This window comes from Oncorhynchus masou, chromosome 15, assembly GCF_036934945.1.
Source record: "Oncorhynchus masou masou isolate Uvic2021 chromosome 15, UVic_Omas_1.1, whole genome shotgun sequence".
NCBI classification, from domain to species: domain Eukaryota; kingdom Metazoa; phylum Chordata; class Actinopteri; order Salmoniformes; family Salmonidae; genus Oncorhynchus; species Oncorhynchus masou.
In genome coordinates this window covers 68196668-68221217 of record NC_088226.1, presented here as the reverse complement: position 1 = coordinate 68221217, position 24550 = coordinate 68196668, and the positions used below count along the sequence as shown (strand labels likewise).

The 24550-nt window shown below is 43.8% G+C and overlaps 2 protein-coding genes across 2 annotated transcripts; one reads left to right on the top strand and one right to left on the bottom strand.

The window, feature by feature from the left end:
- The first annotated feature begins 3813 nt into the window (after nucleotides 1–3813).
- Nucleotides 3814–7475, top strand: LOC135555167 (uncharacterized). The gene is made up of 4 exons (XM_064987515.1): nucleotides 3814–4218; nucleotides 6390–6477; nucleotides 6710–6926; nucleotides 7334–7475. Exons 1-4 carry the CDS (start codon nucleotides 3843–3845, stop codon nucleotides 7382–7384), a joined length of 732 nt encoding a protein of 243 aa, XP_064843587.1. The 5' UTR covers nucleotides 3814–3842; the 3' UTR covers nucleotides 7385–7475.
- A 12697-nt stretch (nucleotides 7476–20172) lies between these two features.
- Nucleotides 20173–24196, bottom strand: LOC135556718 (protein mono-ADP-ribosyltransferase PARP16-like). Its single transcript, XM_064990120.1, has 7 exons — nucleotides 23818–24196; nucleotides 22978–23177; nucleotides 22606–22743; nucleotides 22161–22367; nucleotides 21797–21968; nucleotides 21365–21509; nucleotides 20173–20308 (listed from the first exon to the last, which is right to left on the bottom strand). The coding sequence occupies exons 2-7, from the start codon at nucleotides 23167–23169 to the stop codon at nucleotides 20173–20175; spliced, it is 990 nt and encodes a 329-aa protein (XP_064846192.1). The 5' UTR covers nucleotides 23170–23177; nucleotides 23818–24196.
- Between the last annotated feature and the right edge of the window lie 354 nt (nucleotides 24197–24550).

The window sequence follows — 24550 nt, the reverse complement described above, 5'->3', positions numbered from 1 at the left end:
GGAAACTAAAAAGATTTGGCATGGGTCCTGAGATCCTCAAAAGGTTTGACAGCTGCACCACCGAGAGCATCCTGACTGGTTGCATCACTGCCTGGTACGGCAATTGCTCTGCCTCTGACCGCAAGGCACTACAGAGGGTAGTGCGTACGGCCCAGTACATCACTGGGGCAAAGCTGCCTGCCATCCAGGACCTCTAAACCAGGCAGTGTCAGAGGAAGGCCCTAAACATTGTCAAAGACCTCAGCCACCCCAGTCATAGACTGTTCTCTGTACTACTGCATGGCAAGTGGTACCGGAGTGCCAAGTCTAGGACAAAAAGGCTTCTCAACAGTTTTTACCCCCAAGCAATAAGACTCCTGAACAGGTAATCAAATGGGTACCCGGTTTATTTGCATTGTGTGCCCCCCCAACCCCTCTTTTACGCTGCTGCTACTCTCTGTTTATCTTATATCCATGTACATACTATCTCAATTGGCCCGACCAACCAGTGCTCCCGCACATTGGCTAACCTGGCTATCTGCATTGTGTCCCACCACCCGCCAACCCCTCTTTTACACTACTGCTACTCTCTGTTCATCATATATGCATAGTCACTTTAACCATATCTACATGTACATACTACCTCAATCAGCCCGACTAACCGGTGTCTGTATGTGGCCTCGCTACTTTTATAGCCTCGTCTTTTAGCTGTTGTTTTATTTCTTTACCTACCTATTGTTCTCCTTTTTTGCACTATTGGTTAGAGGCTGTAAGTAAGCATTTCACTGTAAGGTCTAATACACCTGTTGTATTCAGCATTTCACTGTAAGGTCTAATACACCTGTTGTATTCAGCATTTCACTGTAAGGTCTAATACACCTGTTGTATTCAGCATGTCACTGTGAGGTCTAATACACCTGTTGTATTCGGCATGTCACTGTGAGGTCTAATACACCTGTTGTATTCGGCATGTCACTGTGAGGTCTAATACACCTGTTGTATTCGGCATGTCACTGTGAGGTCTACTACACCTGTTGTAGTCAGCATTTCACTGTAAGGTCTACTACTCCTGTTGTATTCAGCATTTCACTGTAAGGTCTACTACTCCTGTTGTATTCAGCATGTCACTGTGAGGTCTACTACACCTGTTGTAGTCAGCATTTCACTGTAAGGTCTACTACTCCTGTTGTATTCAGCATTTCACTGTAAGGTCTACTACACCTGTTGTATTCAGCATGTCACTGTAAGGTCTACTACACCTGTTGTATTCAGCATTTCACTGTAAGGTCTAATACACCTGTTGTATTCAGCATTTCACTGTAAGGTCTACTACTCCTGTTGTATTCAGCATTTCACTGTAAGGTCTAATACACCTGTTGTATTCGGCATTTCACTGTAAGGTCTACTACTCCTGTTGTATTCAGCATTTCACTGTAAGGTCTACTACACCTGTTGTATTCGGCATTTCACTGTAAGGTCTACTACACCTGTTGTATTCAGCATTTCACTGTAAGGTCTAATACACCTGTTGTATTCAGCATTTCACTGTAAGGTCTAATACACCTGTTGTAGTCAGCATTTCACTGTAAGGTCTACTACACCTGTTGTATTCAGCATTTCACTGTAAGGTCTAATACACCTGTTGTATTCGGCATTTCACTGTGAGGTCTACTACACCTGTTGTATTCGGCATTTCACTGTAAGGTCTAATACACCTGTTGTATTCGGCATTTCACTGTGAGGTCTACTACACCTGTTGTATTCGGCATTTCACTGTAAGGTCTAATACACCTGTTGTATTCGGCATTTCACTGTAAGGTCTACTACACCTGTTGTATTCGGCATTTCACTGTGAGGTCTACTACACCTGTTGTATTCGGCATTTCACTGTAAAGTCTACTACACCTGTTGTATTCGGCATTTCACTGTGAGGTCTACTACACCTGTTGTATTCGGCATTTCACTGTAAGGTCTACTACACCTGTTGTATTCGGCATTTCACTGTGAGGTCTACTACACCTGTTGTATTCGGCATTTCACTGTTAGGTCTACTACACCTGTTGTATTCGGCATTTCACTGTTAGGTCTACTACACCTGTTGTATTCGGCATTTCACTGTAAGGTCTACTACACCAGTTGTATTCGGCATTTCACTGTAAGGTCTACTACACCTGTTGTATTCGGCATTTCACTGTGAGGTCTACTACACCAGTTGTATTCAGCATTTCACTGTAAGGTCTACTACATCTGTTGTATTCGGCATTTCACTGTGAGGTCTACTACACCTGTTGTATTTGGCATTTCACTGTTAGGTCTACTACACCTGTTGTATTCAACATTTCACTGTAAGGTCTACTACACCAGTTGTATTCAGCATTTCACTGTAAGGTCTACTACACCTGTTGTATTCGGCATTTCACTGTGAGGTCTACTACACCTGTTGTATTCAGCATTTCACTGTAAGGTCTACTACACCTGTTGTATTCGGCATTTCACTGGGAGGTCTACTACACCTGTTGTATTCGGCATTTCACTGTTAGGTCTACTACACCTGTTGTATTCAGCATTTCACTGTAAGGTCTACTACACCAGTTGTATTCAGCATTGCACTGTAAGGTCTACTACATCTGTTGTATTCGGCATTTCACTGTGAGGTCTACTACACCTGTTGTATTAAGCATTTCACTGTTAGGTCTACTACACCTGTTGTATTCAGCATTTCACTGTAAGGTCTACTACACCTGTTGTATTCAGCATTTCACTGTAAGGTCTACTACACCTGTTGTATTCGGCATTTCACTGTAAGGTCTACTACACCTGTTGTATTCAGCATTTCACTGTAAGGTCTACTACACCTGTTGTATTCGGCGCACGTGACAAATAAACTTTGATTTGTACTGTAATATTCATTATTTTCTGGATTGGTATTGGACATAGGAGCATTGATTTAGACTGAAGTGTTGTTGTTTTTTTCATGCCCCCAATTTAAGAAATTAATTGTTAACATTACATTACCTCAGGTGTAATTGTATTTGTAATGTTATTTTGTGGGTTGATCTGCTAATTGTGCACAGAGCGTAATGGGAAGAGTCTGACGAACGAGTTTCTAACTACATTACGTTAATAAACCGTTTAATTCCATTGACGTGAGAGACTTCATCTACATCAGACTTTTCCTTTAACTTGTTTCTGCCATAATAGTTCTCAGCTGTGATATTTCATCATTCTTGCAGCAGAGCGGCCCGTTGATTGATGTCAGGTCAAGGGTCAGGTCAAGGGTCAAGGGTCAGGTCAAGGGTCTGACCTCAGAGACGTCGTGTACATATTCGTTTTAAGGCACACGACTCGCTAGACGTTTATTACGGGGCCTCCAGACTTCTAGAAAGCACAGAGGGTTGTTCAGATAACCTGCCAATGTCTAATCTTGTCCTTTTGGCCTTGTAAGAAGGTGGCTATCTGATCCCACTGAATTGCCCCATTTGGTTGTTGTCATGTGACCTGTATTACAAAGGGTCTTTGTAAGAGTCTTGTACAGCAGACCTGGATCAAGCGAATCTACTACAAAAATCACTGCGAAAGAAAGATTTATTTGGAATGAACAAACAACAACGAAGGAGATGGTAAAGATAAGGGGGTTGATGGATAACACACACTACACACACACTACACACACACTACACCACACACTACACACACACATTCACTACACACAGCAACCTTACTGTAATACCCCCCCGCCCCCCTCTCTCCATTCATTGGCTGCTACTGGAGGTGGTGCCTTGTAAACGGCCTAGGTGTTGCCAATGACGACCGCATAAAAGATCCTCACCAAGTCCTCTCACCTCATACGCGACACCGCCAGAATGATCATCAGTCATTGTCATACACAGATGTGGCTGTTGGTAGTAGCAGTAGCAGTATCACTGGGGGTGTCAGGGTCAGAGACCTCACACCGATCCGAGGCCCAGTCCCAGACCCTCCAGGCCCTCCACTGTCCGCCCTGTGAGAGGATCCACTGCATCCACCGCCGGACCCTGAAGCTCCAGTGTAAAGGCGGCCTGACCACTGGTGTCTGTGGCTGCTGCCCAGTTTGTGCCAGGACGGCTGGGGAGAGCTGTGGTGGGACCTGGGACTACCTGGGCAAGTGTGACGAGGGGCTGGTGTGTGTCTACCAGGAGTCTGTCTCGGCTGCTGAGGGAATACCAGACGTAGAGGAACGTAAATATATTTGTAAAGCAGGTAGGATACACTGACGGACAACACCATGTTATTCAATGCACTTCTCTTATGGTGATCACATCTGTGCAGGAAAATTTGATCACTATAAGTGGTTGAGCACTAAAACCATGTTCACTGTGAGCAGAGTGCACTGTCACCAAATCAAGCAGGAGAATATCCCTGGACCTATATATATCTATATATATATCTATATATATATATATATATATACACACAGATGATAGAACTGCAGGCAGTCTAATACTTTACTACAGGGGTGCGACTTTCACTGGGGACAGGGAAAGGGGGGACATGTCTGACATTAGATTGCCCCCTAGTTTTGTAATTGGAATGTGATACAAAACGAGGCAACCGTGTGCTTTAGAACCATGGGGAAGCCTCCGATTGGTCGGGTAGGCTATTTGGAGTGTTTATCCGACTGGATGGATAAAAAAAATAATAATAATAATTATTATTATTATTATTATTAATAATATATATATTTATGTGTCCCACAAACTTCTAAAAACAAAGTTGCGCCCCTGCTTTACTATACACGACGCATGATAAAATCTCATTGGTTTTGAATGAGAAGCGCTGCAACTGTGCTTCTGAATCACGGTCTGCTGCTCGTCCATGGTCCCTGACGTGTAATGAATCTTTAAATGATACGACGTACATTCCATACCTGAGATGTAATCAATTGAGCTGTGGAGACGTGCGCACCAGAAATTGGCACCAACGAGGCTATTCTTATTTACGAGCTGTGAAATGCGATAGTGTCGGTGAATCAAAGATACTTTCTCCTGTTAACAGTTAACACATAATTACACCTGTTATCTAGACGTATGGTGAAATTAATGGTCCTACCTGTTGTCTAATCTCATGCTGATATTTATGGTCCTATCTGTTACTATTGTCTGTATAGTTAACGATTCAATTGTTGTAGATTCTCCTATTTAATATATCCGACATCACAGAGAGATAGCAAAATCTGACCACTACAGACAGCTCTATATAGGATGGATGCTCATAGTGGTCCCCTTCATTGTTTTATACACTATTACTAGTAGTAGTTTTACAAGTTTTACATGAATAGTAATGTATGGTTAAGGTTATATGGTTTAAATTGTATGACATGAATAGTAATGTATGGTTAAGATTATATGACATGAATAGTAATGTATGGTTTATGTTATATGACATGAATAGTAATGTATGGTTTAGATAATATGACATGAATAGTAATGTATGGTTTATGTTATATGACATGAATAGTAATGTATGGTTTATGTTATATGACATGAATAGTAATGTATGGTTTAGATAATGACATGAATAGTAATGTATGGTTTAGGTTATATGACATGAATAGTAATGTATGATTATGTTATATGGTTTAGGTTATATGACATGAATAGTAATGTATGGTTTATGTTATATGTTTTAGGTAATATGACATGAATAGTAATGTATGGTTTATGTTATATGGTTTAGGTAATATGACATGAATAGTAATGTATGGTTTATGTTATATGACATGAATAGTAATGTATGGTTTAGATAATGACATGAATAGTAATGTATGGTTTAGGTTATATGACATGAATAGTAATGTATGATTATGTTATATGGTTTAGGTTATATGACATGAATAGTAATGTATGGTTTATGTTATATGTTTTAGGTAATATGACATGAATAGTAATGTATGGTTTATGTTATATGGTTTAGGTAATATGACATGAATAGTAATGTATGGTTTATGTTATATGACATGAATAGTAATGTATGGTTTAGGTTGTATGGTTTAGGTTATATGACATGAATAGTAATGTATGGTTTATGTTATATGGTTTAGGTTATATGACATGAATAGTAATGTATGGTTTATGTTATATGGTTTAGGTTATATGACATGAATAGTAATGTATGGTTTAGGTTATATGACATGAATAATAATGTATGGTTTAGATAATATGACATGAATAGTAATGTATGGTTTAGATAATATGACATGAATAGTAATGTATGGTTTAAGTTGTATGACATGAATAGTATGTATGGTATAGTATGTATAGTTTAGGTTAAAGGGTTTAGGTTATATGACATGAATAGTAATGTATGGTTTAGGTTGTATGGTTTAGGTCATTTACCGTCCTTTGTCTCATAAGCAGTTTTTTTCTTGGCAGTGCTGGAGACCCTGGATGTGGAGTCCTGTCGCCCAGAATGCACCTGGGAGTACTGCCAGGCCAATCCTAATGAGGTGTGCTCTGCCAGGTGGGTGAATATATCTGGACTGGGACATCTCAGTCCAAACCCGCAGTCCATTCCCTCTCTCCCTCCCCTCAGAGTTTCTACCTGTTTTTCTGGCCTGAAAATCTGTCTGAATTGGAACGGAATTGATCCCCCCCAACTCTACCTCTCAGTTCTCATCACTTGCCTCCTCCCATGTTCTAGCCTTTTCATGCCCTTTAAAAGCTGTATGAATTGCTGTCTCTCCCTGCGGCAGGTCAGTGTCCCTGGAGAAGCAGGAGTGTCATGGTACCTGCCAGCACACGTCATGCTCCAGCTGTCTGGTCTTGAGACCCCCATCCTCAGCCTCCTGCCCACAGACCTGTGCCCCCTCAGACCCCACCTGCCTGCACCGCTTTGGGAGGTGTGTTCACAACCACCTAGCCGAGCCCCACCGTCACCACCACCACCCCATCTGCCACCACAACCTACAGGTGAGCTGCAGCGTGTCAAGTTGCTAACAGACTAATAATCCTAAACAGAATTCTAACTGTATGACAGATATTTATTTTAATTTTATTTTTCCTTTATTCAACCAGGCAAGTCAGTTAAGAACAAATTCTTATTTTCAATGACGGCCTAGGAACAGTGGGTTAACTGCCTGTTCAGGGGCAGAACGACAGATTTGTACCTTGTCAGCTCGGTGGTTTGAACTTGCAACCTAACCACTAGGCTACCCTGCCGCCCCGTCATAAATGATAGCAATTTCTCGTGGTGGTATCTACACCAGGGTAGCAGTGGTAAATGCTTTACATTCCTTATAATAGATTGAACATTCACAATCTGCTTTGGAATAATACATTTCTTCACCTTTTGAATGGTATATATCTTTTCTCAACAGAGTAATGCGGAGGGGTATTTTGTGTGCTTGATGCCTGGATGTCTAAACTGATGCTTTGAGAAGAAACTCCTGACTAAAATGTTCACTGATACAGTGTGTTACAGATACGGAATGGCAGCTATTTTCAAATACATTATTTGAATAACTTAATTTTGTGAATAAAAATGTTGTTTTTTTTGTAGATTATAACGTGTCTTTACATATACCAACACGCGTAATTGTATAATGTAGTGGATCAAATATCCATGTTATATCCATCAAATATCCATATTGTTAAAGCTTTTTGGGGTACAATAACAACACACATCTGATCCTATCTTTCTGAGTACATGCTCGATTTTAGACCGATGAGGTTAAGGTTGAGGGAGTGAATTTAGACAGAGCAATACTCTAATCCTCTCTGACAAAGTTTTACACAGTGCCTTCAGAAAGTAGTCATATACCCCCTTGACATATTCCACATTTTGTTGTGTTATAACCTGAATTCAAATTTATTAAAAAAAATATCTATATATATTCTCACCCATCTACACACAACACCCCATAATGAAAAAGCTAAGAAACATTTTAGCAAATCTATTGAAAATAAAACAGAAATATCTCATTTACTTAAGTGTTCACATCCCTGAGTCAATACTTTTTGTAGAGCACATTTGGCAGCAATAAAAGCTGTGAGGCTTTCTGAGTAAGTAAGAGCTTTCTACACCAGTATTGTGCAACATTTGCCCATTATTCTTTTTTAAATTCTTCAAGCTCTGTCAAATTGGTTGTTGATCATTGCTAGATTTTCAAATAGAAGTATGTCAAAAATGTCACTCGGCCACTCAGGAACATTCACTGTCTTCTTGCTAAGCAACGGCAGTGTAGATTTCGCCTTGTTTTTTTGAGGTTATTGTACTGCTGAAAGGTGAATTCATCTCCAAGTGTCTGGTGAAATCAGAATGAAGTAGGTTTTCTTCTAGGATTTTGCCTGTGCTTAGTTCCGTTTCTTTTTTATCCTGAAAAACTCCCCAGTCCTTGATGATTACAAGCATACCTATAAGATGATGCAACCAGCACTATGATGCAGCCAGCACTGTGATGCAACCAGCACTATGATGCAGCCACCACTATGATGCAGCCACCACTATGATGCAGCCAGCACTATGATGCAGCCAGCACTATGATGCAGCCAGCACTATGATGCAGCCACCACTATGATGCAGCCAGCACTATGATGCAACCAGCACTATGATGCAGCCAGCACTATGATGCAGCCACCACTATGATGCAGCCAGCACTATGATGCAGCCAGCACTATGATGCAGCCACCACTATGATGCAGCCAGCACTGTGATGCAACCAGCACTATGATGCAGCCAGCACTATGATGCAGCCAGCACTATGATGCAGCCAGCACTATGATGCAGCCAGCACTATGATGCAGCCACCACTATGATGCAACCAGCACTATGATGCAGCCACCACTATGATGCAGCCACCACTATGATGCAGCCACCACTATGATTCAACCACCACTATGATGCAGCCAGCACTATGATGCAGCCAGCACTATGATGCAGCCACAACTATGATGCAGCCACCACTATGATGCAGCCACCACTATGATGCAGCCACCACTATGATGCAGCCACCACTATGATTCAACCACCACTATGATGCAGCCAGCACTATGATGCAGCCACAACTATGATGCAGCCACCACTATGATGCAGCCACCACTATGATGCAGCCACCACTATGATGCAGCCACCACTATGATTCAACCACCACTATGATGCAGCCAGCACTATGATGCAGCCACCACTATGATGCAACCAGCACTATGATGCAGCCACACTATGATGCAACCACCACTATGATGCAGCCAGCACTATGATGCAACCAGCACTGTGATGCAGCCACCACTATGATGCAACCAGCACTATGATGCAGCCAGCACTATGATGCAGCCACCACTATGATGCAGCCACCACTATGATTCAGCCAGCACTATGATGCAGCCACCACTATGATGCAGCCACCACTATGATGCAGCCAGCACTATGATGCAACCAGCACTATGATGCAGCCAGCACTATGATGCAGCCACCACTATGATGCAGCCACCACTATGATGCAACCAGCACTATGATGCAGCCACCACTATGATGCAGCCACCACTATGATGCAGCCAGCACTATGATGCAACCAGCACTATGATGCAGCCACCACTATGATGCAACCAGCACTATGATGCAGCCACCACTATGATGCAGCCAGCACTATGATGCAGCCACCACTATGATGCAGCCAGCACTATGATGCAACCAGCACTATGATGCAGCCACCACTATGATGCAACCAGCACTATGATGCAGCCAGCACTATGATTCAGCCAGCACTATGATGCAGCCACCACTATGATGCAGCCAGCACTATGATGCAACCAGCACTATGATGCAACCAGCACTATGATTCAGCCAGCACTATGATGCAGCCACCACTATGATGCAGCCAGCACTATGATGCAACCAGCACTATGATTCAGCCAGCACTATGATGCAGCCACCACTATGATGCAGCCAGCACTATGATGCAACCAGCACTATGATGCAGCCAGCACTATGATGCAACCACCACTATGATGCAGCCACCACTATGATGCAGCCAGCACTGTGATGCAGCCACCACTATGATGCAACCAGCACTATGATGCAGCCAGCACTATGATGCAACCACCACTATGATGCAGCCACCACTATGATGCAACCAGCACTATGATGCAGCCAGCACTATGATGCAACCACCACTATGATGCAGCCAGCACTATGATGCAGCCAGCACTATGATGCAGCCACCACTATGATGCAACCAGCACTATGATGCAGCCACCACTATGATGCAGCCAGCACTATGATTCAGCCACCACTATGATGCAACCACCACTATGATGCAGCCACCACTATGATGCAACCAGCACTATGATTCAGCCAGCACTATGATGCAGCCAGCACTATGATGCAGCCACCACTATGATGCAGCCAGCACTATGATGCAACCAGCACTATGATGCAACCAGCACTATGATGCAGCCACCACTATGATGCAACCAGCACTATGATGCAGCCACCACTATGATGCAGCCACCACTATGATGCAGCCAGCACTATGATGCAACCAGCACTATGATGCAGCCACCACTATGATGCAACCAGCACTATGATGCAGCCAGCACTATGATTCAGCCAGCACTATGATGCAGCCACCACTATGATGCAGCCAGCACTATGATGCAACCAGCACTATGATGCAACCAGCACTATGATTCAGCCAGCACTATGATGCAGCCACCACTATGATGCAGCCAGCACTATGATGCAACCAGCACTATGATGCAGCCAGCACTATGATGCAACCACCACTATGATGCAGCCACCACTATGATGCAGCCAGCACTGTGATGCAGCCACCACTATGATGCAACCAGCACTATGATGCAGCCAGCACTATGATGCAACCACCACTATGATGCAGCCACCACTATGATGCAACCAGCACTATGATGCAGCCAGCACTATGATGCAACCACCACTATGATGCAGCCAGCACTATGATGCAGCCAGCACTATGATGCAGCCACCACTATGATGCAACCAGCACTATGATGCAGCCACCACTATGATGCAGCCAGCACTATGATTCAGCCACCACTATGATGCAACCACCACTATGATGCAGCCACCACTATGATGCAACCACCACTATGATGCAGCCACCACTATGATGCAACCAGCACTATGATTCAGCCACCACTATGATGCAACCAGCACTATGATTCAGCCACCACTATGATGCAACCACCACTATGATGCAGCCACCACTATGATGCAGCCACCACTATGATGCAGCCAGCACTATGATTCAGCCACCACTATGATGCAACCACCACTATGATGCAGCCACCACTATGATGCAACCAGCACTATGATTCAGCCAGCACTATGATGCAGCCAGCACTATGATGCAGCCAGCACTATGATGCAGCCACCACTATGATGCAGCCACCACTATGATGCAACCAGCACTATGATGCAGCCAGCACTATGATGCAGCCAGCACTATGATGCAACCACCACTATGATGCAGCCAGCACTATGATGCAGCCAGCACTATGATGCAGCCACCACTATGATGCAACCAGCACTATGATGCAGCCACCACTATGATGCAGCCAGCACTATGATTCAGCCACCACTATGATGCAACCACCACTATGATGCAGCCACCACTATGATGCAACCAGCACTATGATTCAGCCAGCACTATGATGCAGCCAGCACTATGATGCAGCCACCACTATGATGCAGCCAGCACTATGATGCAACCAGCACTATGATGCAACCAGCACTATGATGCAGCCACCACTATGATGCAACCAGCACTATGATGCAGCCACCACTATGATGCAGCCACCACTATGATGCAGCCAGCACTATGATGCAACCAGCACTATGATGCAGCCACCACTATGATGCAACCAGCACTATGATGCAGCCAGCACTATGATTCAGCCAGCACTATGATGCAGCCACCACTATGATGCAGCCAGCACTATGATGCAACCAGCACTATGATGCAACCAGCACTATGATTCAGCCAGCACTATGATGCAGCCACCACTATGATGCAGCCAGCACTATGATGCAACCAGCACTATGATGCAGCCAGCACTATGATGCAACCACCACTATGATGCAGCCACCACTATGATGCAGCCAGCACTGTGATGCAGCCACCACTATGATGCAACCAGCACTATGATGCAGCCAGCACTATGATGCAACCACCACTATGATGCAGCCACCACTATGATGCAACCAGCACTATGATGCAGCCAGCACTATGATGCAACCACCACTATGATGCAGCCAGCACTATGATGCAGCCAGCACTATGATGCAGCCACCACTATGATGCAACCAGCACTATGATGCAGCCACCACTATGATGCAGCCAGCACTATGATTCAGCCACCACTATGATGCAACCACCACTATGATGCAGCCACCACTATGATGCAACCACCACTATGATGCAGCCACCACTATGATGCAACCAGCACTATGATTCAGCCACCACTATGATGCAACCAGCACTATGATTCAGCCACCACTATGATGCAACCACCACTATGATGCAGCCACCACTATGATGCAGCCACCACTATGATGCAGCCAGCACTATGATTCAGCCACCACTATGATGCAACCACCACTATGATGCAGCCACCACTATGATGCAACCAGCACTATGATTCAGCCAGCACTATGATGCAGCCAGCACTATGATGCAGCCAGCACTATGATGCAGCCACCACTATGATGCAGCCACCACTATGATGCAACCAGCACTATGATGCAGCCAGCACTATGATGCAGCCAGCACTATGATGCAACCAGCACTATGATGCAGCCAGCACTATGATGCAGCCAGCACTATGATGCAGCCACCACTATGATGCAGCCACCACTATGATGCAACCAGCACTATGATTCAGCCAGCACTATGATGCAGCCACCACTATGATGCAGCCAGCACTATGATGCAACCAGCACTATGATGCAGCCAGCACTATGATGCAGCCACAACTATGATGCAACCAGCACTATGATGCAGCCAGCACTATGATGCAACCAGCACTATGATGCAGCCAGCACTATGATGCAGCCACCACTATGATGCAGCCACAACTATGATGCAGCCAGCACTATGATGCAACCAGCACTATTATTGCACACAGGGTGAGTCCATGCAACCTATTATGTGACTTGTTTAGCAAATGTTTACTCCTGAACTTATTTAGGTTTGCCATAACAAAGGGGTTGAATACTTATTGACATCAAGACGTTTCAGCTTTTCATTTTTAATACATTTGTAAAAAAAAAAGTGTAAAAACATAATTCCACTTTGACATTATTGGGTATTGAGTGTAGGTCAGTGACAACAAAAATATATATATAAATCAGGCTGTAACAGAAAATGTGGGAAAAAATCATGGGGTGTGAACACTTTCTGAACGCACTGTACACCTGCATAGAGGTTACTGAATAACCGTCTTTATGAGCCTACAATAACAAAGTCAGTAGAAGACAGGAATACTGCCTGGCCCAACAATAGGCTGTTTGTTCTCTGAACGTCCTTCAGATGTCTGTCTGGCTTATATAAAGTGGCTTCTGGTGAAGAAATAGTCATTAGGAAAGGGAGAAAAAAAAACACGAAGTCACAAGTACAGGTGGTCATTTTTGTGAGAAGTAGGTCTTCATTGAGCAGCCGAGTAATCAGTCATTCCACAGACATTTTTAATATCTCAGTTACAATCACAGGTTTCTAAAAGACCACACACAATCAAATTCAAGGACGGCGATAAAACAAATAAATCAAGATGATGGCAGCTGCTTCTCCGCAAAAATTTTAATTCCAAAAGGTATTAATTAATAAAAACGTTGTGAAATCTGATAAACCACAGTTAAGTAGGACACAGTCTGAAAGCATTAAAATATATATATATATATATATATATATTATACACCTAGTTTGGATGTTTAGGTTATTTTCCAGAGGGAATGTAGGGCACAAAGGTACATCAAGTTTGATAAATTAAAAATTAAAAAACTGACAGATTAGTGGTTAGATTAGTTTTCAGCTATTAACTTTCTTGGAACCAACTTTGTTCTAATGCAAATGTTTAATAAATCTGGTCCGAGGGAACATACTGTATTTATTGATTAAAATATCAGTTGAGAAATATCATTATTTAAAGTCATAAAATGCTAAGCTATAAATTATTTTGCAAACCAACCCTTTACTAAATGTTTTCAGTTTGTAAGTAAACTATTGATACAAGATTGCACAACATATTTCCATATTACTACGATTCAAAAGCATGTTCATTAACATCAATACATCCTCACTGACTAAACTAGTGTTTCTTCTTCTATCCAATAGCTCATATCCAAGAACATTGACAGGGACAGAACAGGCAGTGATATATTTACATAATAGCTTGTGTATGGCAGACTCCTCGGTGAACAAAGCTAGCCGCCACTGTTATCAAGCCCGTGTATTGGTCCTGTTGTCCACTGATAATAAACACAGATAAGAATGGACCTTCAGGGATCCAGCTGTCATAAAACATTCCCACGGACAGGCAGCATGATAAAGTTACAATATGGAGGAACACACAGACCAATAAGAAGTTATACAACAAACAAGTGTTTCGAATGCTTTTCTGGTTCTTCTCATCTCTCCACAGGATAACATCCACATTCTACTCTCTGTCTACACCTATAGATGTACACTATATATACAAAAGTATGTGGACAGCCCATTAGAATGAGTGTATTCGGCTATTTCAACCACACCCGTTGCTGACAGGTGTATAAAATCGAGCACACAGCCATGCAATCTCCATAGACAAACATTGGCAGAAGAATGGCCTTACTGAAGGACTCAGTGACTTTCAATGTGGCAGAGTCAAAGGATGCCACCATTTTTAACAAGTCAGTTCGTAAGATTTCTGCCACGCTTGAGCTGCGCCAGTCAACTGTAAGTGCTGTTATTGTGAAGTGGAAACATCTAGGAGCAACAACGGTTCAGCCGCAAAGTGGTAGGCCACACACGCTCACAGAACGGGACCGGTTTCCTCGTTTGCAACTGTCACTACCGAGTTCCAAACTGCCTCTGGAAGCAACGTCAGCACAATAACTGTTCGTTGGGAGCTTCATGAAATGTGTTTCCATGGCCAAGCAGCCGCACACAAGCCTAAGATCATCATGTGCAATGCCAAGCGTCGGCTGTGGTGGTGTAAAGCTCGTCGCCACTCTGGAGCAGTGGAAACATATTCTCTGGAGTGATGAATCACACTTCACCCTCTGGCAGTCTGACAGACAAATCTGGGTTTGGCGGATGCCAGGAAAACACTGCCTGCCTGAATGCATAATGCCAACTGTAAAGTTTGGTGGAGGAATAATGATATGGGGCTGTTTTTCATGGTTCAGGCCCCTTAGTTCCAGTGAAGGGAAATCAACGCTACAGTATACAATGAAGATTTTGTGCTTCCAACTTTGTGGCAACAGTTTGGGGAAGGTCCTTTCCTGTTTCAGAATGATAACACCCCTGTACACAAAGCGAGGCCCATACAGAAATGATTTGTTGAGATCGGTGTGGAAGAACTTGACTGTACTGCAGAGCCCTGACCTCAACCCTTTGGGATGAATTGGAACGCCGCCTGTGAACCAGGCCTAATCACCCAACATCAGTGCCCGACCTCACGAATGCTCTTGTCGCTGAATGGAAGCACGTACCTGTAGCAATGTTCCAACAAGCAATGTTTCCCAGTAGAGTGGAGGCTGTTATAGCAAAGGGGGGACCAACTCCATGTTAATGCCCATGATTTTAGAATGAGATGTTCAACAAGCAGGTGTCCATATACTTTTGGCAAGGAGTGGATCATCCAACAAACCAGTAAGTTTTTATTTACAGGCCACAGTCACAAACAGTATCTACACCAAGAGTATCTACAATTCTTTTCACTTTTTTTTTTATACATAGAAACATCTGAATACTCCCAACCTCAAATCCTTTGGGTTTAAGAGAAACAGTCTACTAGCTACACTGGCTCTGTCTAATCTTGTATAGTTTGTAAAGTGCTGTTGAGATGTGATATTTCATGAGAAACAGCCTACTAGCTAATCTTGATATATGTTGGAGCTATAATCCACCATTTAAATAAAAATCCCAAATGTATTTGTTACAATTAAGATCCAACTGTAAGAAATTAAAATGTCATAAGTGATACAAAAGCACATTTTATTTGATATGATTGTTTTGGGAATATCTTATAACAATAAAACAATTAAATGATGCATAAAGAATATATAACAGCTCTTCAAGAATTAGGGTCCTCTTGACAAATTCAAGTGTTTTTTTTATTATAAAAAGGACAACAGCAAAGCATAAGCCAACTCAAATCGTTTAATAACAACCAGGGAAAGTCCTTCACTTGTCATGAGGTAAAAAACAACAACAGATCAACGAAGACGTTGACCACAAAGACGTACAGATACAAGGACTACATTGACAGGACTCCTTGTCCAATAAGAAACACGTTTGTTTCTGTTGCGAAACGTTTTGCTACTGTGTGCCCTAATGAACACAACCCAGAAGTGCACTATTGCAGACTGATATAGCAGTGATTACTGATGAAAGCAACAATCATAGCAGTATTTTATATTCGCTAAGCGTAAGGCAGATGCAGGCAAAATGTAAGTAGTTGTGCAACAATAAAAACATTTTTTTTTAAAACTGAGCACAATTTAACTGTATACAGAGCATTCGGAAAGTATTCAGACCCCTTCACTTTTTCCACATTTTGTTACGTTACAGCCTTATTCTAAAAAGTATAAAAATATTTTATTTTTTAAATCAATCTACACAATACCCCATAAAGACAAAGTGAAAACAGGGTTTTAGACATTTTTACAAATGTATTCAAAATAAAAAACAGAAATACCTTATTTACATAAGTATTCAGAACCTTTGCTTTGAGACTCAAAATTGAGCTCAGGTGCATCCTGTTTCCATTGACCATCCTTGAGATGTTTCTACAAGTTGGAGTCCACCTCCGGTAAATTCAATTGATTGGAGCCAAGACTGTAATCGCTTCCAAAGATGCTTCAACAAAGTACTGAGTAAAGGGTCTGAATACTTTAACAAATGTTATAAATGTGCAAATATTTCTATAAATCTGTTATTGCTTTGTCATTATGGGGTATTGTGTGTGTAGACTGGGGGGGCTGAGTACTTTTTCCCAAAAAATGTGGGAAAAGTTAAGAGGTCTGAATACTTTCCAAATGCTCTATTTTTGTTAGGGTCAATTCCATTTTAATTCCAGTTATTTTAGGAAGTACACTGAAATTCCTATTCTCTTCAATGCATTTCAATGGTCCTCTGTTGCGCTTGCTACGCCAAAATAGTGGGTTTGATTCCCGGGATAACCCATGCGTAAATATGCATGCATGGCTCAGTCGCATTGGATAAAAGAGTCTGTAAAATGACATATTAATGAAGAAAATATGACATTTCAATGTACTGAAATTGACCTCAAAACCTGTTTGTTAGTGATTAAAAAGGCTAGACTCAGCGATATTACATAGTAGTCCATGATAACGTTTACCTTCAACAGGAAATTACTCAAAGCGTGGTTTCCTTCATGTGAAAACTGTCTTGTGTGCTGACCACACCGCTCCGCGTGCGTCCGCCATCGCGCGCATGTTGATTTTGTCCACCCAGGTCAAAAAGCATTAAACATATATGGCAATTTAGCTAGCTAGCTTGCTGTTGCTAGCTAATTTGTCCTATTTAGCTAGCTAGCTTGTCCTGGGATATAAACCTTGGGTTGTTATTTTACCTGAAATGCCCAAAGTCCTCTACTCCGATAATTAATCCACAGATAAAAGGGGAAACCTAGTTAGTTACTAGTAATCTCTCCTCCTTCAGGCTTCTTCTTCAGACTTTAGATTACTGCACCTGTACATAGCACATCTATAAATTTAGCCCAAAAAACTACCTCTTCCCCTACTGTATTTATTTATTTTGCTCCTTTGCACCCCATTATTTATATTTCTACTTTGCACTTACTTCCACTACAAATCTACCATTCCAGTGTTTTACTTGCTATATTGTATTTACTTCTCCACCATGGCCTTTTTTTTGCCTTTACCTCCCTTATTTCACCTCATTTGCTCACATTGTATATATACTTATTTTTCTACTGTATTATTGACTGTATGTTTGTTTTACTCCATGTGTAACTGTGTTGTTGTGTGTCGTAAATGAGAACTTGTTCTCAACTTGCCTACCTGGTTAAATAAAGGTGAAATAAATATGGAGGTTGGCAACCAACTTTAAGGTGCATTTACCACCACCAACTGGAGTGGATAGTGGACCTCAGTTCATCTTTCAATCACCCATGTGAGTATATGCTCCTAAAAACCAATGAGGATGGGAGAGGAGACTTACAGCACGTCAAGCGTCACAAAGCGCTGGCCGTCGTCGCAAGACGCTCGTTGACACGCGTGAACAGTGTGGATGCAATGATTGAATAACATGTATGTGTACACGTATTTTTGCAACGCTCGCTCACGAGACGCGGGCGATGTTGTCAGCATGTGAGGGTGTTATAACCATAGCAGTGATAACCATGTACATACAAAGGGATGTAAGATGGAAAACACATGAAATGGGAACAGTGTTAAGGTGTTTGTCCTGTGCCGTCCGTCCGTCCGTCCGGTCCGTCTCCTGTGCTGTCCGTCCGTCCGTCTCCTGTGCTGTCCGTCCGTCCGTCCGTCCGTCCGGTCCGTCTCCTGTGCTGTCCGTCCGTCCGGTCCGTCTCCTGTGCTGTCCGTCCGTCCGGTCCGTCTCCTGTGCTGTCCGTCCGTCCGTCTCCTGTGCTGTCCGTCCGTCCGGTCCGTCTCCTGTGCTGTCCGTCCGTCCGTCTGGTCCGTCTCCTGTGCTGTCCGTCCGTCCGTCTCCTGTGCTGTCCGTCCGTCCGGTCTGGTCCGTCTCCTGTGCTGTCCGTCCGTCCGTCTCCTGTGCTGTCCGTCCGGTCTGGTCCGTCTCCTGTGCTGTCCGTCCGTCCGTCTCCTGTGCTGTCCGTCCGTCCGTCTCCTGTGCTGTCCGTCCGTCCGGTCTGGTCCGTCTCCTGTGCTGTCCATCCGGTCTGGTCCGTCTCCTGTGCTGTCCGTCCGGTCCGTCTCCTGTGCTGTCCGTCCGTCCGGTCTGGTCCGTCTCCTGTGCTGTCCGTCCGGTCTGGTCCGTCTCCTGTGCTGTCCGTCCGTCCGGTCTGGTCCGTCTCCTGTGCTGTCCGTCCGGTCCGTCTCCTGTGCTGTCCGTCCGGTCCGTCTCCTGTGCTGTCCGTCCGTCCGGTCCGTCTCCTGTGCTGTCCGTCCGTCCGGTCCGTCTCCTGTGCTGTCCGTCCGTCCGTCTCCTGTGCTGTCCGTCCGTCCGGTCCGTCTCCTGTGCTGTCCGTCCGTCCGGTCCGTCTCCTGTGCTGTCCGTCCGTCCGGTCCGTCTCCTGTGCTGTCCGTCCGTCCGGTCCGTCTCCTGTGCTGTCCGTCCGTCCGGTCCGTCTCCTGTGCTGTCCGTCCGTCCGGTCCGTCTCCTGTGCTGTCCGTCCGTCCGTCTCCTGTGCTGTCCGTCCGTCCGTCTCCTGTGCTGTCCGTCCGTCCGTCTCCTGTGCTGTCCGTCCGTCCGTCTCCTGTGCTGTCCGTCCGTCCGTCTCCTGTGCTGTCCGTCCGTCCGTCTCCTGTGCTGTCCGTCCGTCCGTCTCCTGTGCTGTCCGTCCGTCCGGTCTGGTCCGTCTGTGTTAGGGAAGGCACTATGAATGAGAAGAATGGTCCATGTCTAGATGAACTATTCCTTCTCATAAGAAACTGTTGAAATTGCACAGGTTGTTGAACTTGACACACTGCTCTTCCCAAGTTTGAAGTGCAGTGGTGTCAAACTCATTCCATGGAGGCTCTAGTGTCTGCTGGTTTTTCTTTTCAATTAAGTCCCAGACAACCAGTTGAGGGGAAGTTATTTACTAATCAGTGACCTTAATTCATCAATCAAGTACAAGGGAGGCGCGAAAACCTGCAGACACTCGACACTCCGTGGAATGAGTTTCACGCTCGTGCCTTCGGGTCAAGCCCAAGGGTAGGAAAGGAAACTATTTCCCTAGTAAAACCCCAGGGTTTAAGCCCACAGTAAGCCTCAGGCTGGACCATCTTGGGCTGAAGTGGAAAAGCACCATGACGTCACCGGAAGAACCGGTTCCAGAAGGAGAGGAATGTGGTGGAGTTGAAGGTACCGATGAAGATGAGTAGCAGCAGATAGAGACTCATCATAATGGCAAAGTGATGTCTGACCAGCCACGACCTGCCCTGGGAATGTCTGGAAACATCACAAAAAATAAAAATAATAAATCACACCAAGTCAAAAGACTACATCTGCACTACAGAAGAAGTAAACGCATATAGGAGTTGGAACGGCAATGAAAATCTGAAGTGGCTGCTGACGCCAAGCTGGAAAGTTCATCCTTTTCCCAATGTACTGGCAACACACCAAGACACCACTAGAGGGCAGCAAATATAACACAGATGGTAAAATATATACGCATTCTCTATTTCTTATCATATCACTTGAAGTTGAAAAAATGTATTTGTTTGATTTACAAATGCACAGGAACAAAACAATAATCTAAAGTGAAATTGAAGTAAAAATCAACTAAATTATTCTAAATTCAAATACATTTCATTGGAGGCAATGATTCTTGTTTACTGTGTAATTTATCATCTCACATGTGGTAAATTGCAGGTAACATTGAACCAATTTTGAAAAGAAAAAACAGAACATTCTGCTCGATTTTTAAGAGCAAGGTGCCAATATATTTGACCGCATTTGTGCATCCAGTTAGCAGTTTGTCAAATAGGTGTTGGACTTTAACAGTAGTGCTCCATCTATACAGGTGACTTACCTGGACAGGTGTCTTCTCCTAGAGTACACTAGTAGGTACTAACCTGGACAGGTGTCTTCTCCTAGAGTACACTAGTAGGTACTAACCTGGACAGGTGTCTTCTCCTAGAGTACACTAGCAGGTACTAACCTGGACAGGTGTCTTCTCCTAGAGTAGACTAGTAGGTACTAACCTGGACAGGTGTCTTCTCCTAGAGTACACTAGTAGGTACTAACCTGGACAGGTGTCTTCTCTGAGAGTACACTAGTAGGTACTAACCTGGACAGGTGTCTTCTCCTAGAGTACACTAGCAGGTACTAACCTGGACAGGTGTCTTCTCTGAGAGTACACTAGCAGGTACTAACCTGGACAGGTGTCTTCTCTGAGAGTACACTAGCAGGTACTAACCTGGACAGGTGTCTTCTCTGAGAGTACACTGGCAGGTACTAACCTGGACAGGTGTCTTCTCTGAGAGTACACTAGCAGGTACTAACCTGGACAGGTGTCTTCTCTGAGAGTACACTAGCAGGTATTTGACTCGGAGAAGCTGATTGTTGGTGACCACAAAGTATTTCTGAGGGACCTCTCCTCCTTCACTGTTCCTGGCTCTGGATCGCTGCCGGTCAATGGTCTCCGAGTCTGAAACAGGTTTAGGGAAATAATTATTGACAGGGTTTAGGAGGTAGCTGTTTACATTTCTGTAGCATTGTCCATCAAATTAATCAAAAAGCCCTTTCTTTTTTTTAAATAAAAAAAGTGCATTACAGTAACCCGGCCTCAACCCCTAAGAGCAAGCAGAAGAAAACCTCCCTAGAAGGAGGAAACCTTGAGAGGAACCAGACTCAGAGGAAAGTCATATCCACCTCTGCCTGTACTGGGTCTCCACTCATCTGTTATGAAGTATCCTAGAGGTTGTGCAAACCTACCTTTCCTCTTTACCTGGCACTTGACATCTGGGTGGTCAATGACCTCACACATGGCGACACAGCTTAGCAACGGTCCCAGGAGGCTGTCGCGCCAACCGTTGCCATGGGGACTGTAGAGGACCGCCATGCTGAGGTCACTGGTGAGGTAGGTGCCCTCTCCGAACAATGACGTCTGTGGGGAAAAAATCAAAATAAAATCACCAAACACAACAGTCAGTCAGTCAAAAGATAGATAATATTGGCTATTGACTCAACATAACAATTATCTGTAAACATATCAACCATACTCAAGTAGGGCTACTGGGAACCAAAGATCATCTCCACCACGACAGGCCTGGTGGGACTGCCACATTTCTGCACTGACCTTGTTGAGGTGGCAGTGTAGTCCGTTGTGGATGATAGAATGGAAGTTCTCCAGTCGGCTGCCGTGGAATGCATAGAAGAGGTCGCGTCCCGCCCGCGTCTTCTCAAACTTAACGTTCATCTGGTCGCAGTACTCTAGCTCAAACAGAAAGTCCGGGACCGGCGTAGAGATCCCCTCAGCCTCTGTCAGGTTACAGAGCTTGACATACTGGTGAAGGGGCAGCAGAGAGGAGAAAGGGAACAAGGATATTCAAGGGCCGCCCTGGCCAGGACTAAAACCCGGAACCAGCAACTGTCAGCAGAATACCTGAGCAGTTACGCCAAGAGATCCAAACCCCTTTGACGTGAACGCTTGTTGTAGGTTATAAGATGGTAATGCTGAGCTGACAGGAACATCCAATAATCTGAGAATGTTGATAGTGAGGTGATCATGTTATTGACTTTACCTCGTCTTTCTGTAGTGTCTTCACAGCGAAGCTTTTGGAGAAGAGAACCCAGTGTGTGAGGGCCAGATGATGGTCAGCTTTGCCAGGTCTCAATCTCACCAGCTCCCTCACACCAGGCAAACTGCTCACATCTGACAGCTGGGAGGAACACAAGGAGTCTATAACCTAGGAGAGCCGGCTACAGCAACACAGTACAGTACTGATTACAGTACATTGCATCACCAACTGGACAGTTGTGGTACACAGTGACGCTGAATAATGTGTTAGAATTCTAGCAGAAAGGCTGCATCTGTAGGTTTAAATTATAAGTCAAAAAATATATATTTTGATATGAGAAAATATCAGTGTTTCCTGTCCTGTCTAACTCCTCACCAACTCATCAAACTCCTTGGTGTCAGTGTCTCTGATGTATCTGGGGGGGTAGGGTCTGAGCAGTGAGTCCCTCTTGTAGCTCTGAGCAGCAGCAACAAACAGGCTGCATCTCAGGTCAGCAGCTACTGGGTCCCTGTGAAGACAGGAACACACCAGCTCCCTGACTTCATCTGGTGGGAGTGGCGGCTGCATTTCCAACACTGTAGACAATGGAGATAAGAGACGCGTCGCAGGTGTACACGGACATCACTGACAGCTAATAATAGACACGTATAAACAGAATATTGATTGTGCGAGAACTGCTACTGTGTAAAACCATTCAAATGTGGAGGGACCACTATCAGATTTACATAGAGATGTGGCTGGACCTTTCTAATTAGAATTGGTTAAGAAAAGCATACAGAAAGGCATTAACCTAGTTAACTAACGTAATATTTACCACCAAAGGCTGAGCGCAAATTGGATGTGTAGCCAGCCACAGGCTATAGCTAGTTAGCTAATAATGTTTACATAGTTGTGCCATATGTCAACAAAACCTGTTGGTTCATTATGACAATGTTAAATAATTAATACACTTCGTTTAAAGAGACACAATGCTACTTTACAAACGTAGCTTACCCTATCTTAAAAAAACGTGGGTCAGTCATAAAGATGAAAGATAAATTAACTAACGTTAAATGAAGCTGGTGGGTAGCTAACGTTAGCTTAGCATAAATGAATTAGCATATCCGACAGAGAGCAATACATCTGGCTCACAAACAATACTAAAACGTCTTTATGTACTTGTCAACTTGTAATAACTAGATGAGATATTAAAAACGTATTGCTTTATAAACCTACCTGAGTGAGCCCGTTACCAACTGCTGGTTCGACTAGTAACGAAGATAATGTAATATATTGACAAGATAGCTGAGTGACCGCTCTAACAATGGAAATGTGCTCAGTGATCGAAGGCAGGCGCGAACAGCTGGGACAATTCTAGCCGATGAGAGGGCAGATACGCGTGTGAACAACAGGCAAAACCAAGTCGTTTTTCTCAAAGTGTCAGAATTCCACGTGCCTCCAATTATATCAGTACATTTTAACAGACTAAACATTGCGAAACTTCTATTTGATCAATTAAACCTTACGGTATTCGAAACTCTTATAGATCTCAATAGAAAAAAGGCTTATCTCCACTAAGGTAAAACAAGAACATATCTCACGCTGACAGATTTTGGGCTGAGTAAATCCTCTCGCTTTGCCTCTTCCTCTCTGCTGGGGTCATCACTAGTTGCCACATCTACAAAGTCATAAACCCCGCCCATTTCTATAATTGTTCTTCTTAAAATGTGATTTTAAACCTAACCACACTGCCAACCTTATGCCCAACCCTAACCTTAAATTAAGACCAGAAATTACATTTTTGTTTATATGCATTTTCACAATATAGTACATTTGGACTTTGTGTCTGTGGTAGCGTGTCGAAACCCTCTGCTGGTACCATGTATCCGGCCACGTATTGAAGACACACGATTAAAAGATAACTAGTCTTGCAGTGTCTCCAGAATTGTGTCTGTTGCTCACAGGGTTG

What these genes read in the sequence shown, in the direction of transcription:
- LOC135555167 (XM_064987515.1), top strand. Translation starts at nt 3,843, where the DNA reads ATGATCATCAGTCATTGTCATACACAGATGTGGCTGTTGGTAGTAGCA. An exon ending in TAAATATATTTGTAAAGCAG is followed by an intron (nt 4,219 to 6,389) that starts GTAGGATACACT and finishes TTTTCTTGGCAG; the next exon opens with TGCTGGAGACCCTGGATGTG. An exon ending in AATGAGGTGTGCTCTGCCAG is followed by an intron (nt 6,478 to 6,709) that starts GTGGGTGAATAT and finishes TCCCTGCGGCAG; the next exon opens with GTCAGTGTCCCTGGAGAAGC.
- LOC135556718 (XM_064990120.1), bottom strand. Translation starts at nt 23,169, where the DNA reads ATGCAGCCGCCACTCCCACCAGATGAAGTCAGGGAGCTGGTGTGTTCC. An exon ending in AGACACTACAGAAAGACGAG is followed by an intron (nt 22,368 to 22,605) that starts GTAAAGTCAATA and finishes CCCCTTCACCAG; the next exon opens with TATGTCAAGCTCTGTAACCT. An exon ending in TACACTGCCACCTCAACAAG is followed by an intron (nt 21,969 to 22,160) that starts GTCAGTGCAGAA and finishes TTTTCCCCACAG; the next exon opens with ACGTCATTGTTCGGAGAGGG.